The 17,670-nt window shown below is 46.0% G+C and overlaps 1 protein-coding gene across 4 annotated transcripts; it reads left to right on the top strand.

The window, feature by feature from the left end:
• The first annotated feature begins 796 nt into the window (after positions 1 to 796).
• cluha (CLUH binding protein of NUMT mRNA a) lies at positions 797 to 17,547 on the top strand. 4 transcript variants are annotated; one of them, XM_040189510.2, is made up of 27 exons: positions 797 to 1,251; positions 5,557 to 5,750; positions 5,963 to 6,134; positions 6,451 to 6,594; positions 6,688 to 6,815; positions 6,930 to 7,084; positions 7,469 to 7,594; positions 7,996 to 8,143; positions 8,230 to 8,322; positions 8,449 to 8,883; positions 9,203 to 9,462; positions 9,548 to 9,960; positions 10,533 to 10,634; positions 10,986 to 11,086; positions 11,238 to 11,390; positions 11,488 to 11,550; positions 11,647 to 11,891; positions 12,006 to 12,090; positions 12,181 to 12,334; positions 12,444 to 12,583; positions 13,147 to 13,227; positions 13,303 to 13,428; positions 13,558 to 13,679; positions 13,781 to 13,874; positions 13,978 to 14,112; positions 14,227 to 14,300; positions 14,584 to 17,547. In XM_040189510.2, the coding sequence occupies exons 1-27, from the start codon at positions 1,116 to 1,118 to the stop codon at positions 14,708 to 14,710; spliced, it is 4,206 nt and encodes a 1,401-aa protein (XP_040045444.2). In that variant the 5' UTR covers positions 797 to 1,115; the 3' UTR covers positions 14,711 to 17,547. The 4 variants fall into 4 exon arrangements, with proteins under 4 accessions (XP_040045444.2, XP_040045453.2, XP_040045462.2 ...); XM_040189519.2 differs by having other exon boundaries at positions 858 to 1,251; positions 9,548 to 9,873; XM_040189528.2 differs by lacking the exon at positions 797 to 1,251 and adding an exon at positions 2,040 to 2,262.
• Positions 17,548 to 17,670: the final 123 nt, after the last annotated feature.

Genomic DNA, 17,670 nt, shown 5'->3' with positions numbered 1-17,670 from the left:
TTATTTTAATGTGTGATCAATAACACTATAGCTGACAGTCCTGATCTATGACAGACCAAATATAGGTGACTTAATCTGTATAATTATTCAGCAGCATTCCATCCGGTTTATGTTTGACAAGATTACTTCAATATGGCTCATCTTAAAGTTGAGGAACTTAACTATCCTAACAAAGATTATTTTATTTTTGCTTTTATACAATTATGGTTACAACATTTAGGCCTTTGGCTGTCTCTTCAATGGTCAGACATTGATAAAAGTGTTCAAACATGCCTGGGAGCTATTTACCAGTTCTCGCGGAAACTATTACACAAGTCTGGAACAACGCAGCTTACAGTATCTCAACCAATATAACCAGTTTATTGAACATTTGTGCATGCATTACTAACATACTCAATTACAAATTGGCCTTAAAGCTTAACATGCTCTATACCTGATCTTGTGACTTTGATCATCTTAACACACATCACATCTGGGGGCAGGTGTTACTGTAACTGCAGCACGGTGAGACTGTACAAGAAGCAGGGAAATACAGCCATACGTGGTCAAAGTTGTGCACTGGCCACTGCTGTCTGCATATCAGTAGGCTGAACTCGTCATTTTGGACGTGAAAAGACAGTGTGACTGTCGGCGGCTGATTACATCAAGCTGTCAAAGGTCAATCAAGTCATTAAAAGCTCAACATGTGGTGTTAATAACATTAACACTAGCCTATCAATAATGCATTTTCACCAAGCCATTGGTCTTACGTTATCTTCAATTGGATAATATACATACATATTCTTCACCGTGGAAACGAAAAAGAAAAAAAACATCACAAATGAAATTATGGAAGCGATTTGTCGCTCGGGGCTTTCCGTAGAACTACGCTCAGTGGGTGGGGAAGTGCAACGCAAAGGCAAAGAGGTCAAGGGGAGGAGAATACCACGTGTGATCAGCACCATGTACAGCACTGTCCTTACCCCCCCTGTATACTTGTTTCTGTAAGCTTGTACCCTTCGCATGTAGCCAGCTAGCCGGAGAAGCAGATCTATTTTTCTATTTCTTCTGCAGACTCGCTTCTTATCAGGCAACGCGACTGGAAGGGATTTCTGTTGCAACACTGACTCCCGAACATGGTGAGCAAGACAGATGACATCCCGGCGTCAGTGCCCAACTGTAATCCGGCCGATCTTGCGGATGAAGCGGGCGATGGAGCCCAGGACGGCAAAGAAACCAGCAAGACATGCGTGAAGGATTCCTGCGGCTGTGGTGAGTCTGCTGCGGACCGACTTGTCATTCGCATCCGCTGTCATTACGTCTAAGCTAACGTTACACAATTTAAATGAACACCATGGTGTGGTAATGGAGTGCATGCAGTAACTATTGAGTGTTACCCGTGTGGTGGATTAAATGTTTGGTTGTCGGGTCTCTCTGCACAGCAGCTAATAACGTGAAGTCACCTGAATGAATCCCCTGGTAGACTCAACGCTTAACATGGTTACATGGTCAACCTGGCAAATGCTAATTAACTCAATGGGGCTTCATATGCTAATCGGCAAGCTAGCAACCTTCACGGGCTCTGATCCATTTCTACGTCCATGGGTCATAGCCATTAGCATACAGTCCACCTGGAGACGGACGCTGCCTGTACAACAAGCTAACCCAAAACAAGTTAGCCGGCATGCTAACGTTAGCCTCCTGACTGAGTGCAGCTCGTCGGTTAGCTAACTGCCCCCGTCGCAGTCGGCGCGTCACTTCGTGCTCTTAAAAGACGAACAAATGTACCGACGACCTGTGCTTTTATCTGGCGAAACGTTCACCTTTCTTTGTGGCACACGATTGATTCACTCATCACAACGTAGGGGCTCGCGTTGAGCTAACGCGTATTAACGCACATGTCCTGCGACGGCTTGTCGGAGGAATGAACTGAAGGTCACCTTCAGCGGAGCTGCGCAGTCCACATCAACACAGCGGGGAGGGGGGGGGGTCACCGACATGGTGGCATTGTATATTACAGATATGTGTCCAGCAAGCTAAGTGAAAATGGGTCCTCTTGAATTTCTAGTTTTAAATGTCTACTGGGATGCCAGTTGTATGAAGTGGCCTGTGTGTGTAAAGGTTTTAGGGGGGTACATTCTCGCCCCTCCCCGTCAGGAGAGATCAGATCGACTGTTCCTCCTCGACCGGGAAGCGGAAGTGGTTCGTTGTAGAAGAAGTCATGGTGCGTGCACGGTGAGAAGGAAGGTTACGCTAATAATACACGAACAGCCGTGTAAGCAGGTGAGTGCGCTGAGAGATAAAAGTAGTGTTGGCGGCTCGCAGTGGAGCAGCCGCAGACTGTTGTCGAGGGGGCAGAGAGGGGGGGCATTTAAACGAGAGCCGTGAAGTTATGGTTACACAACTTCTTGACAACCAAAAGTCAGTGTGCGTGTGTCCCATGTGGGACCTTGACTCGTCTCTGCTAGTGTCATTTCATTTCAAAACACTGGACCAGATCCACTGAGCTTTTTGCGTTTTTGTTGGTTCCTGGTTGGAATGATGACTTCTGCAGGTGCTGTCCAGTCGTCGGTGCTCCCACATGGAGCAGTGTGTGCTCCATTTAAGAGCATCCACACAGTCAGTTAAGGTTATTTTATAAGATAATGTGTATCTAGCTTTAGTTCCTCAGCATTGCTGGGTATTCTTCTATTACTTCTTCTCTGGAAATGTTGGTTTGACAAAATAAGCGCCCCGATCTTGCACTTCATGGCCGTTTATTGGCCATCTTGTGGCCCAAAGGATCATAAACAGAGGATTAATCGTGCGTATTATCAATTGCAGCCTTATTGAGGACTAGCCATACAACCGGGACTGGCATGATAGACAGTGATTGATGGGCTACATGTCTGATGACTAAAGCAAACACTGGACCAGTACTAGCAGCACATGACAGGGCAGCCGGATGAGGGTCACTTTTAGTGACTTTACGAGGCTTAATACTGAGGAGGTTTGACCTGCATAATCTCAGGGATAACTACTGACACTACTTATCTCCTGGCGAGGTGGTTTCTCACAAGTCCACAGGTCATTTTAGCTTCGAACACACTTTAAAAAAAAAAAAATGTAAAAATTGGATTGCACCCCATCTCACAAGGTGCTCATTATTTTCATTCTTTGCTGGAAGGTATTTTGTGACTAGTTTATGAAGTCCATCGTAAACAGAGCTTCCATTCAGCCGACGTTGTTGTGAGATCCCACTGCAGACGCATGATTCAGAGACTATCTGTCCACCGGGAGGTTTACTTTGTGGTGCAGAAAACATTATTGGAGACAGACCTTGTGTTGTCAGGGTTGTCCGCCCGGTTAGTGTTGCCATGACGGCAGTCAAGGGCCACAGTGACAAATAGATGGCTAGATTTATTATTTAGTGATTCCCATGAGATGTCGAACTAAAGAAAAGCCTACCACGTGAATGAAGTGTGAATGATCACTGTGACTCGGCAGTTTGATCCAAACAAAGGTTTGAGAAAAAAATGTTTAGGTTGCAAGTCACAGGATAAACGTCCCCACTCCATTGATTCTTTATCTTGCCCTCTTCACCTTTTTGTCTAACTGTCTGACCCAAGGTTTGTGATCAGATACAATTGTTGTCTCTGCACTATATCTCATTTCAACAGGAAATGCGTCAAGGAAAAGTCTTGATGCATTTCAACGTGCTCCCCTTGCAGCTGACAGGAGATTTGTTTAGGGTTAACTGATCCCTTGTCTCCTCTTTCCTTTCTTCTCACTGAACTTCATTTCATTGGTGTGGAGAGAAAGGGATCCGTTTCGCAACAGACCGAGTACTGGATTGCCTCATCACTAACAAACTAAAAAAAATCCAAATGTGCTTTATTCGGTATTCCTCATTAAACACCATTTTCACACTTTCCCCTTTTATAAATAAACTATAATTTGTTCATCAAACTACAACTACATGATCTCAAACATTTACTGAAACATGTCAATTGTTCGTCTGCCTATGAGAGTGGCCTTTTTTCTATACTTTAATAATGAAATTGTATCAACTATTCAAAGGAATTTTGTTTAGCTGTTGGGCAACTTTACTTGTGTTGGTTCACCCACGTGGGTCAGAGTGCTCTTTTCATCTGTTTTCAATGGGAAAGCTCTGGAAAGCTACTGCAGACCACCTACTGAGCACCAGACACGACCTGGTGAACGTAAAGGGATATTTGAACTAAAGAGAATTGATACAGACCTGAAAAAACCTGTATATTAGACCCACGTTCATAAAATTGACATTCAGTGAAAATAAAGACCGCTTCACTGAAAGCCCTCATTCTGAAGCCGTTGTTTGTTATTCAGAGTGTAACCCCCCCTCCACCAGCTCCTCATTTCAGTGCGTTCCTTCCCACCCGGGCTCGTGGTCCAGTTGCGAGGCCCCCGCCCCCCCCTGGCCCTTTCTCTCCAGTAACTGAGGCTGTTTACCCTTCACCAATGAGCAAGGACGCGCCGGCTGGCTGCATTCGAGTCCCAGCGAGTCATCCACCTACTCTGGATTTTGGAATTAATGTGCCAGAAGGCCTTAGTTTTATTCATGTTGTTCTCTTCTCAAGTAAACAGTGTAGTAAAGAGGGGGAATAATGTGCAGGCATACGATGAGATCATTTAGGGCTTCATGTGATCGATCATTGGCTTTTAATGGAATCATATTGGGATTATCATTTATTTTTTTAAAAGCCATGAAGCCCTTACATTTTCTAAATGGATAATAAAATGCAAATATGCCAAATAAAAAGTAATATTTTTAAGCATTTTTACTCAGTTTTCACTTCAAAAAACAACTAATTTCCTATAACCCAATTTCTACCACAAGACTACTGTCATTTAGTAATCAAAACAACAAGGTCATCTCTTCCTAGCTTACCTGCAGCTGTTTTGGATTTTCCCCTACCAGCCATGCAAATAATTCCCTCTTTTGAATATTGAGTTATTTTGTTTCTAATCCCTGAAGGCTAAACTCCATTCAGTATTGAATCAGTGTTCAATTCAGCAGGTTGTTCTTTTTGCAGATCAGATGAGAAGAACGCCGGGTTACTTATCTGATCTTTTTGGTACAATCATTAGTTATCTTGGCTTTTAGGATCCAACTTTTTAAAGGAGTTAGTCCTTTTGTACAGACTCGTTTAGTTCAGTTTATGATCGAAAGTGAAGGGATTCTAGATTTCATGCTTATTCTGCCGTTTGTGTTTGAATTAACTTTGAGAACATCAGGATACTAGCAAGCTTTACCCGAGCTCCCTCCTCTCGGTTAACCCATTCATTCATATTTAATATGTTTATCTATAAGGTAATGTGGGGTTTGCTGTGGGAGCTTTTGTTTTCCGGATGGCTTACATTGCACAACAGGGTTCATTATTGGATTATTAACTAACGGCAGCTGTAGAATTGCAAAGCACAGTGGTTTGTCCTCACAGGGTGTAGCTCACCGCTTTTTAACGCGTGGCTTCAGACCCATGCGTGTGGAGTTGTCCCGTTTTAACTCTGTCAAGTCGTTACCTTTGCTGACGGCGCACCGTGTCTTCTCCCCTGCAGGGCCCAGTGCAGATACAGCCATGGTGAACGGTGACGGGGCCCACGAGCACACTGGGGAGGCGGATTCCAAGCGGGACGGGAGCAGCGAGACGGACGGAGGAGAGGATTCTAACGAGCAGGAAGTGATTGTCATCCAGGACACTGGCTTCACCGTCAAGATCCAGGCGCCTGGAACCGAGCCGTTTGATCTGCAGGTGAGGATTCGCTCTCAACAGGCAGCCGTTCACCGGACGCGCTAAAACCACTGTTCCTAAAAAGGGAAAGTTGAACTCTCATTTATTTCTAAATATGTGTATCCTCCCCGGATCATATAAGGTGCTACTGGTTCAGGAATGTTAACTAAAGACAATGAATCTGAACCAAAGCAAGTTGTGTGTGTTTCTGACGCTGCTCTTGCCTCCATCAGGTCTCTCCCCAGGAGATGGTTCAGGAGATCCATCAGGTGTTGATGGACCGGGAGGACACCTGCCACCGCACCTGCTTCTCCCTGCAGCTGGACGGAAACGTGCTGGACAACTTTGCTGAACTCAAGTCCATCGAGGGCCTGCAGGAGGGCTCCCTGCTCAAAGTGGTGGAAGGTCAGAGCCTTCTTTTAATTCGCTAATGTAGTTGTCTTCCTTGGCTTAATAATCTTCAACTTCATAGCTTGGAAAGGTCAAGCTGTTGTCATGTTTGTCAGGTATGTAGAGCAATTTTATCTTTTTAGAGAACGCAATAAGATATTATCCTTACATGAGAACATCACCCACATCTCTACAGCTGGACACTGTATATCTGCTCGGCTGATTTGCTGGGAGAAGACAAATTAGCCCCATCTGCTCCTTGTCAAACTACGCTTGGCCTGCTTTTTATTTTTTTGAGTAACCTTTTTTCTTTTCTCTCTCTCCTCTCCAGAACCGTACACTGTGCGCGAGGCTCGCATCCATGTGCGCCACATCAGAGACCTGCTGAAGAGTCTGGACCCCTCTGACGCCTATAACGGAGTGGACTGCAACTCCCTCTCCTTCCTCAGCATCTTCACCGATGGAGACCTCGGAGGTACGACGTAGTCGAGCGGCCTGTGTCCTGCACCTTCCTGTTTTGCGGGTGGACTGCAGGCATTCATTTGCCCTTGTTTTCACGCGAATGCAGATAGTGGCAAGCGAAAGAAAAAGGGCAACGAGCTGGAGCAGATCGACTGCACCCCTCCGGAGCACATCCTGCCTGGCAGTAAAGATCGCCCCCTGGTTCCCCTGCAGCCACAGAACAAGGACTGGAAAGTGAGAAGCAGTGCTGGCTGGTTAATTAGGAAATAACAAACTATTTCTAGAGGACGTGTCGGGAGTCATTTGAGACTGCATTTACAAATATGTGCCCTTTGGCTAATCCAACAGCCTATGCAGTGCCTGAAGGTCCTGACCATGAGCGGCTGGAACCCTCCACCTGGCAACAGGAAGATGCACGGCGACCTCATGTACCTGTGCATGGTGACGGTGGAGGAGCGCCATGTTAGCGTCACCGCCTCTACGCGCGGCTTCTACCTCAACCAGTCAGTCGACATTTCCACCTCGCCTGTTGTTACCGCTCTGTGTTTTCACTGCATTGGACTCTCCACCTTTTAAGGTGCTTAAAGGTGGAGAGTCTCATTAAAAATGCTTACACAGCATTTGGCTGTTACTCGGCATTAGTTTGTGATGCCAGCAAGTACTTAACATTCAGAAAATTTGATTATTTTGTAAAGTAGAAAAAGGTTAGGAGAAGGGTTTTTTCTTCCACTCGGTTTTGAAGTTTCTACATGGGTATTGTTGTAGTGAAGTCCCAAAAACGGAGAACTTAAAATGACTGAATGTCTTCTCTGCAGTTAGGAGGTTTGCTAGGAAGCCACGATAGCACGTCATAACAATGTGAGTAATCACTGTCATATGTCTTCCAGATCTACTACTTACAACTTCAACCCTAAGCCATCCAATCCCAGCTTCCTAAGCCATTCTCTGGTGGAGCTGCTGAGCCAGATCAGCCCTGCCTTCAAGAAGAACTTCACTGCCATGCAAAAGAAAAGGTACAAATATCCCTCTCTTTTTTTTGGCTCATCCTTTGCTCATCCACTGTGGTGGGATATTAATGCTTCTCTTCTTCGTCTCTGCTTTACTTATCTGTCATTTGTCTTTTGTGGTGCTTCTTTTCTGCAATCATTCAACAGTTGATTCATTCATTAACGTTCTTCAACAAGGTGAAAACCTTCCGTCTTACAGTCAAGCCCTCGCCAGTTCAAAGTCTTAAAAAAGACAATAAGCAAAGACAAAATAATGACAAGAAACATGTCCGGTCCTTTAGCTACAACTTTGGTCATGTAGGAACTTAAATCGAGAGTGGATATCAGAGGAGCCAGCTGAGATGTACGTAAGAGGTTGTGTAGAGAATAAGTGTTGCCTCTTGACGTTTTGTTGTTTTTTGCTGCAGGGTCCAGAGACACCCGTTCGAGAGGATAGCCACACCGTTCCAGGTGTACAGCTGGACCGCTCCGCAAGTAGACCACGCCATGGACTGCGTGCGAGCTGAGGATGCCTACACCTCCCGCTTGGGTTACGAGGAGCACATTCCTGGACAGGTGGGCGCAGCTCAACGCAGCAGTAGGCAGTGAATAAAGTCATCTCATGCTTTTTTTTAAATGGAATTCTTACGATTTGTCTCCAGACCAGAGACTGGAACGAGGAGCTGCAGACGACCAGAGAGCTTCCCCGGAAGAACCTTCCTGAACGCCTGCTGAGGGAGCGGGCCATATTCAAGGTACAGCGGAGGCGAGATGACGCAGAATCATCCAAAGTCCTGTCTCGCTCTGTTAATGTGTACCTATTTACAGCTTTGTCCTCTTCTTAATTGCCAATATCTCTTTTTTTTGTTGTTGTCCCGCAGGTCCATAGTGACTTTGCAGCAGCTGCCACTCGGGGCGCCATGGCCGTCATAGACGGGAACGTAATGGCCATCAACCCCGGCGAGGAGACGCGCATGCAGATGTTCATCTGGAACAACATCTTCTTCAGCCTGGGCTTCGACGTCCGGGATCACTATCGCGAGCTGGGTGGCGACGCCGCCGCCCACGCCGCGCCCACCAACGACTTGAACGGCGTGCGGGCCTACGGGGCCGTGGACGTTGAGGGCCTGTACACCCTGGGGACGGTGGTGGTGGACTACAGAGGCTACCGCGTCACCGCCCAGTCCATCATCCCCGGCATCCTGGAGCGGGAGCAGGAGCAGAGCGTCATCTACGGCTCCATTGACTTCGGGAAGACTGTTGTGACTCACAGCAAATACCTGGAGCTTCTGGAAAAGACCAGCAGGCAACTCAAGGTCAGTAACGCAACTGTTGCTTTTGCTCAGGTGATAAATGTGTATAACCCCAGTACTTCCAATGAAAAGATTAAAAAAACAAAAACAATGAGTTGATCCTACCATAATTGTTTTCTGTGAAGCTAAACGCCATATATGTCTTCCTCCTCTGTCTCCTCCATTCATATCTAAAAACAGCTGCTATATTAAAGGGGAATACATGTGTGTGGCTTAGAGCACCAGACAGGCAGGCAGGCTAGGCAAGGTGATGCCGGCAGCCTTAAGAACCACACAAAGCGGCGTGGTGAGTTCAGATCTTTTGTCTGGCTGTACATTTTAGGTCCACAGGCACAACGTGCTGAACGAGAAAAATGAGGCCGTGGAGCTGTGCTCATCCGTCGAGTGTAAGGGCATCATCGGAAATGACGGCAGACACTATATCCTGGACCTTCTGCGTACCTTCCCTCCCGACCTCAACTTCCTGCCGGTGGATGGAGAGGAGCTGTCTCCAGAGAGTCAACGCCAAGGCTTCCCCCGCCCGCACCCCCACCGCTTGGCTTGTCTACGCCAAGAGCTCATCGAGGCCTTTGTCGAGCACAGGTGGGTGGTGTTTTTACGTTGACACGCCTCCAACCGGTGGGAGAGTTTCTACGGGTGTCTGACCATTGCTTCTGTCCCTCCGCAGATACCTCCTCTTCATGAAGATGGCGGCCTTGCAGCTCATGCAGCAGAAAGCGAACAGGGACGCCAAGGCCGGCGTGCCCGCCATCACGGAGACCGCCCAAGCCCCCTCCGAGAGCAATGCAGACACAACCCCGACGCAGACCGCCGCGCCCGAGTCTCCGAGTGCAACGGAGGCCTCCGCGGACAGCACGGGACCCATGGAGAGCAGCGCCTCTGCTGCCTCGCAGGCAGCGGCCGCCGGGGACAAAAGCCCCCCGAAGCCCACCATGAACGGGGTCCTCGAACCCGCAGCCGCCGTGAATGGGGAGTGCAAGAGCCCGCTGGAGGGTAAGGAGCTCGAGGAAAGTATTCCCGGCTTGGCTCAAGCCAAAGAGCTGGCAGAGACCTTAGTGGCCGAAGATGGATCTTGTATTGGTACGTCGGAAAGATCCCGCAAAATGCGAGGCTAGGACCGCGGCCAGAGTTACCCTGGTGGAGGGCGTGCTCATGTCATTCAACAAGAAAAAATATCTATTTTCTTGACTCAGCTCATTTTAGAGCAAAGGTGTACGTTAGAGCAGTGGAGTATCAGGTACTGAATGTTAAATTGGCTTCTTTCCACCAGGGTAGCCGTCCCTGCTCCGTCCTCAGCCTGCAGTGTGTGTGTGTGTGTGTGTGTGTGTGTGGGTGGGTGGTGGGTGGTGTGCGTGCGTTGGCCCTTGATCAGCCCCCAGATCTCGAACTGCCCCAGCCTGTGATGCCTTTGCTGTGGGCTTTGACCCAATAAACGGAAGAATCAGTTGCGGTGTTAATTAATCACATTTTCTTTCTGGCAAATGCCTAAATAATCAATGATGTCATCACTGCAGAATTGATCCTGAATGCCACTAATCTGAGTGACTTAATATGGACATGGTTTCAACTCTCCGTTTGCTACATTCTGTCTGTCGTCATTACTTTTAAAGTGTCTTCTTTTTAAATTATTTTTTTACCATAATCACAAACAGATCCAAAAAGCCGTGAGGTTGTCCTCAACGCCTGCAAGGCAGTCGGCTCCATCAGCAACACGTCTTTTGACATTCGCTTCAACCCGGACATCTTCTCCCCAGGTGAGCACAGCAGGGATGATTTAAGCATATGTGGATGATGCAAAAGCCCGACGGTGGCTCGTGAATGATGTGGAAGTGCGTTATGTTGCCATAGAAAACAAGGCGGTTAAGAATCAAAATATCTTATCGATGCGATTACATTTCATTATACGGCATCCACAGTTAGACTTTTAAAACAGCTCTGGAATATGTTAGAATGTTGGGAGACAAAAACAAAGAATCAGCTGAAAAAGATAAAGCTGATGAGAAGCTAAGAACGAATGATCTGCGAATGATCTGCGAATGAACTGCTGGTACAAACGGTCCTCTATATTATGTCTAATTCATGTGGTGTTTGTGTTGCTGAATTAGGAGTGCGTTTCCCAGACGACAGCGCAGATGATATCCACAAGCAGAAGCAGCTTCTCAAAGACGCTGCGGCCTTCCTGGTGTCCTGTCAGATCCCTTCACTGGTGCGTGGCACAGACAACAGAAAGACTCCTTTCATTCATTTATTTCCCATGAGTCGTCTCCCCCCCCCTCCAACACCACCCCGCCCAGTAATAAAGAGGTGGCATTGTTTAGGTTGGGAATGCAACATTAAAGCCTGTGTTTTGTGATCAGGTTAAAGACTGTTTGGACCACAGCGCTCTGCCCATGGATGGAGCCACGCTGACGGAGGCCTTGCGACAGAGAGGCATTAACATTCGCTATCTGGGCACGGTTTTGGAGTTTGTGGACAAGACCCCGGCCAAAGCCCAGCTGGAGCACTTCTATGTGAGTCTGAACCCGCCAAATCCAACCACCACGGCCGCACACCCCTTGTCCTTTTGGTTTGTAATATTTCTGTCTTCCATTCTTTTTTTTATTTCAGAGAATAGGAATCAGCGAGCTGATCACCAGATGTGCTAAACACATCTTTAAGACCTACCTCCAGGTTGGTACCATCTGACCTACAACTACCGGCCTCTTCGAGCGGCGTACCCACAAGCGTCTTAGTGTGTTTTTTCCCTTTCTTCCCCTCCCCGTGTAGGGTGTGGAGTTGTCTGCTCTCTCTGCCGCCGTGAGCCATTTCCTCAACTGCTTCCTGAGCTCCTTCCCTGACGCCGTCGCCCACCTGCCTCCCGACGAGCTTGTGAGTCGCCGCAAGAGCCGCAAGCGTCGCAACAGGGTCCCCGGCGGTGGCGACAACACGGCGTGGGCCAGCCTGACGCCCAACGAGCTGTGGAAGAACATCGCCTCCGAGGCCAAGAGCTACTATCACTTCACCCTGCAGTGGTGAGGGCCGCCCGTTGCTCAAGTGAAACACACATCAAAGCTGTTTTTTTTTTCCCATTTAGCATTTCTATTTTTTTGTGTTTATTGGTGACTGATTAATGTCTTCTTTCATAGTGAGAGTGTGGACCAGGTGGTGGAGAAATACGGCTTCCAGAAAACCACTTTGCTCAGAGAGATTTCAGTGAAAACTGGCATCCAGGTAACTTTCCCTTAGTCCATAGTGACCCCTGACGGCACTTTTTGAAATCGCCTCCATTCACTGTTTTCTTCTTTTTGATTTGCCCTCTAGATTCTGATGAAGGAGTATAACTTCGACAGCCGCCACAAGCCGGCCTTCACAGAGGAGGACATCCTGAATATCTTCCCTGTTGTGAAGCACGTTAACCCCAAAGCCTCAGACGCTTTCCACTTCTTCCAGAGTGGACAGGCCAAAGTGCAGCAAGGTGTGATGTTCATACTCAAACATTGAGTTCACCAATAACTTAGATGCAATGAATGGATTAAAAACTCGTAACCTAAATGTATCTCACAATCTTTTCTTTACACTTGCAGGCTTTTTGAAGGAGGGCTGTGAGCTGATCAATGAGGCTCTAAACCTCTTTAACAATGTGTATGGAGCCATGCATGTAGAGATCTGTGCATGTCTCCGCCTGCTGGCACGCCTGAATTACATCATGGGAGACCACGCAGAGGTAGGCGACACCTTGTGTGGCCTGTTGTGTAAGGGCTGCATAAAATGACCTTTCTTTTTTTTAAAGCTTTACTTCAGGTTTTATAATTCTAAATGTTTTGTCCCGTTTCATTATCATACAATCAGCAATTTATAGATTTTTTGACAGCAGGGACAATAAAGTTTGGGGAAAGCTTAACAACAAGCATCAATTGAAGCTGAATATAAAAAAACATGTTAATGTTTTCAAAATGTTTTGACTTTTGGACATGACACGTCTCTGAAGTCATTAAAACCGTTTGGATCACAAGCGTGGGAAACAATCCCACGCAGTAGTTCTGCACGGCTAGTTTGTTTTTATTTTTTTATTACACCCAGCCAACCCATTTCAACAGCCAATCAGCACTGCCAGAATCTACAGAACGTGCATGACTCAACCACCTGAAGCCTGTGCAGAAAGACTAGGGTTCAAACAACAAACAATATTACCCCAAAAGGCGGCATTCGAATTTTGATTTAGAAGTCCAATATCAACGCTATGAAAGAAGCCGTAGTTAAATAACATTTGTGTATTTACCCCCCCAGGCCCTCAGCAACCAGCAGAAGGCTGTTCTGATGAGCGAAAGGGTCCTCGGCATCGAGCACCCCAACACAATTCAAGAATACGTAAGTTATCACGCCACTCATTTAGTTCATGCCAAATACCATTCATATCCCTCTGACCTGTGAGTTTGTTCCCAGATGCACTTGGCTCTGTACTGCTTCGCCAACGGGCAGCTGTCGACCGCCCTGAAGCTGCTCTATCGCGCCCGTTACCTCATGTTGTTGGTGTCCGGGGAGGACCACCCAGAAATGGCACTGCTCGACGTGAGTGCAGCCTTTACTCGAGATGGATGTAGATACTACGACCCGTTTCTAAAGATCTTGTAAAGATCAAACCTGCAGCCTGAAGCAACACTAACCCTGTTTTTGCGATTCCTGGCTGTCATTTAACAGAGTAACATCGGCCTGGTGCTACACGGAGTGATGGAGTATGATTTATCGCTGCGGTTCCTGGAGAATGCTTTGGCTGTCAACACCAAGTACCACGGAGCCCGGTCCCTAAAAGTGGCCCTCAGGTGGGATGGGGTCGGTCGTACATATCCGTGTAGTAATTATACTAGTTGACACGTTGATTCGCTTCATGCTTCCCGTGTGGTTTTTTTTTTTTTTTTTTCAGTCATCATTTGGTTGCGAGGGTCTACGAGAGCAAGGCGGAGTTCCGCTCCGCGCTGCAGCATGAGAAGGAGGGTTACACCATTTACAAGAACCAGGTGGGGCACCACGCCACGCCGGCGGGATCTGATGTTCCTCCTTCTTGCTCGGCTGTGTTGAAGATGTACCCTGATTTTTATTTTATTTTTTTACCGTTCTCAGATGGGCGAGGCACACGAGAAGACCAAGGAGAGCTCCGAGTTCCTGAAGTACCTAACCCAACAGGCTGTGTCTCTGCAGAGAACCATGAATGAGATCTACAAGAACGGCTCCAACGCCAGCATCACGCCCCTCAAGGTGACCCCCCCCCCCCCCCCCCCCCCTCTCAATTCAAGGCGTTTCCATCTGCTCTCCTCTCCATCGTTTTAGCAGTGATGCTATATGTTTGTCTTTGTTCCTCTTGTTTTCCAGTTCACTGCCCCCAGCATGGCAAGTGTGTTGGAACAGCTCAACATTATCAATGGCATCATCTTCATACCACTCAGGTACGTAATGCCTTTAATCAGTGCGAGGCCACATTTAAACCCAAAAATCACAAATCTGCCATGAACAAGTATTGTATTTTAGAAGATTTGATTACCTTATTTTAAATCTTCAGGACTGATTTGGCTGTGAAAAACTTAACTTGGACTGTAGGTTTTAGGACTTTGTAATTGATTGGAGACACAAGTGACAACGAGTGAGGGGTTTGAATAAAAGGGGGAAATGACTGGTCAAGCAGAATAGTTCCTCCACGGGACGTTTATTTTATTTTGTGTTGCATTACAGCCAAAAGGATCTGGAGAACCTGAAAGCAGAGGTTCAGAGGCGGCAGCAGCTGCAGGAGCTGGGGAAGAGCGACGATCCCACTGAGGACAGGCCACTGGAACTAGAGGACAAAATTCCCATTGATTAATGTACAGGAGCCCCCAGCACAGCTACTTTCTGCTATGGGGGCATTGGGGGGGGGGGGTGGCACGGGGAGCAACAATGCGGCCCTAAATCAGCATTGAAATAAAACGGGGTGGCACATGTCATAGCAGACCATACAAGAACAAACTGACACTGTAGGATAAAGGATGCAGAGTTTCCTACGACGTAGCGAGGGAGTGTAAACAAAGAATCGATGTAACGTGCAGTCTGATAAATCTGAACCCGGTGGCGTGAAGTCACTCAAGTTGTAAGCTGGAGAAAGAAAGAAATTTACATACATTTGCACATAAAAGGGTGGTTGCAGCCGGGAGGGGGGGGGGGGGCTGGGAGCGAGACCCAAGGATGACCATGACATTGTATGCCGGAGCCTTATCCATTGTATCATATTCCCCCCCAAAAAATGTTTTTTCTTTCTCCGCTCAAACTTCCCACTTAGTTAGTCCTGGACCATATTTTGCCCCGCCATTCCTAAACAGCCTCAAAGACACCCCCCCTCCTACCCCTTCTACTCTCACGGTGCTGTGAATGATAAAGCACCTACCCTGTCCCAGAACTCAGGGGTACTTCCTACTGTGCACTAAGACCAGAATAGAGTCACTAAATTTCAGATTTCCTGAGTGGAGCGTGAGAATGTAAATCTCGTTCTCGGTGGCTTCTTGCAGCAGACGCCCGTCACTCTCACACGTCCCGGATGGTTCATGGATTCAGTCGATCGATCCTTTGTACTTAAGACATCCCAGGTGGAGGCCTGCGGTGTCCTATGGTTCCGGTTTTGTCCAAGCAAGACAAACGATACAGTGATTCAACTGGTTTCATTTCATTTGCTGGAATTCTCTTTTTAGTAAATGCGGTGGAGTTTGTAAAAGTCCACGGAAGCAGTATGAAGTGTTTTAGACCTGTTTATCATTAATTGATTTAAGCCATGTCCTGTTTTATAGAAGATGTATAGTTGGGGTGGGGGGGGAAGATGTATAAATATATTGCATTTGGACAGGTATTTGATTGGTGTTTATGGAAAATGCAGATTTGAAACGTCCACCTTTTAAGCAGTAAATCTATATACTAGCTGTGTTCAATCTTCTATTTTTACACATTGACAAAAATATGTGCATGAATGTGTGTGTGTGTGTGTGTGTGTGTGTCTTTGTGTAGTCAAACAGAACCTATTGGCCAGGGCTGTTGCTGCTTGTGCTGCTGCATAGTCTGAATCGAGGATAAGTGAACATTGGCTTTCCAAATGTTTTATTTTTCTATGCATTGTAAACCTGTGGGATGGCTGATGCCTCTTTTCTTAACCCATCCATGGCCACCAATGTAGTAAACGTGTATAATTATGAATTGGAATGGAATTGACCCTCTTCGCACCACTGAACAGGTGCTCATCATTGGCAGTGGTGATTGATTTATTTTTGTTTTTTTTCCATCCTTATGTGTGAGAGATAAGAAAATAGCCAGCTATGTCTGTTCATTGAGCAATATTTAGTGCACTTTCTCATGCTGTGTGGGTGTGTGCAGACGACCACAACGCCACCAAAAGTAGACAAAACAAGCGCTGCTTTGATGAGATGTACCAAAAAGAAGTAGATGAGGTTTGTTTGCGCTTGTATACATGCAACGTGTCCCTCCCATGGCAATTTGTTACTTAATTGTTGCCAGGTCTAAATGTCTGTGATTAAAGCTACAGAGACGGTGCTGTAATTTTTACTTTGCACAAGGTGTGTAAGATTGCGTGCTCACTGTACGAGCTTGATAACCTGAAAATAAGGGCGCTGTATAAAAACAAAACAAAGAGTGATCTTTAGACTGGACGATTATTTTTTATTATTCCAGAAATGTTCCTGATTGTGCTCCTTAGACATAAGGTTATTAGCACGGAAGGGTTGGTATTGTGCCTAATTATTAATAATTCTGAATGTTTAACTAGGGTAAAGTAAATAACTTCTTGAGGCCCTGCTACACTACCAACATTATCCACCAGGTAGCGTACAAACACTTAGTGAAGGTCCTGTATAGACTTCACTGAGTTATTGCAGTACTGGTCTGCAGATGTACTCAAATGCTTCTGGTAACTGACAAAATACAGTAACGGAATCTTGTATCCCCCCCCCTCAGATTAAGGAAATGGCCCAAAATGACCAACACCGGTTTATGTGATGCATTTTCTGAACAAGTTAATCTCATCAGCTGAAAGTCCAGTGTTTGGAAATTGAGAGAATGATCAAACTGTTGATCTGCAAAGATGCGACGTCTCTTTGCTCAAGATGCTTTGACTTAGTTGGCCGCACTAATGCCACTCCCTTAACGTTCAATGTTAATATTTCTGTTTTGAATAGAGTAGCTGTTTAATGTCTGTTATTAAATGTGATTAAGAAGTTGGCATCAGAACTGGAAAACAAAAAGCAAATATGTGGAACAATAGTGTATTTTTAAATACATTATTTGCATATATCATTTACAGAGTCCTTTTGTCATTGGAATGTCTGAAATACAAAACAAGTGTGGGATATGTATATCACCTGAACTTATTACTTCAATTTCAAGACATAAATACCCGTACTAAAATAACTATTAAAGGTCTGGGTGGGAGAGTAATGTCTTCCCAAAATGTGCGCTTTGCTACCCAGTGTTTTTAAGTATTTAATGTCGGGAAAAGTTTTGTGCTTTCTTGCTGATGAAATTTCTTCTGGTCAAAGGCTTTGTAGGCCCAGTGGTTGATTCCACTTCTTCTGATGTGTGGTGTTTGTGTTATTTACAAAATAATCATATTTTGGTTTGAGTATGCTTTTATATTACAATGAATAAAATAAAACCATAGTAAAATTGTTGTTTTGGGCATTCATCAAGTAAAAATATATTTAAATAAGTAATACCAATGTTATTTATTTTTAAGCCTTACAAGTAAAAGTACTCAGGTGGCAGAAGTCATTGTGTAGTTTTGTATTA

The sequence above is a fragment of the Gasterosteus aculeatus genome, chromosome 1 (genome assembly GCF_964276395.1).
Source record: "Gasterosteus aculeatus chromosome 1, fGasAcu3.hap1.1, whole genome shotgun sequence".
Taxonomy (NCBI): Eukaryota; Metazoa; Chordata; class Actinopteri; order Perciformes; family Gasterosteidae; genus Gasterosteus; species Gasterosteus aculeatus.
This window is presented reverse-complemented; position numbering and strand designations above follow the sequence as displayed.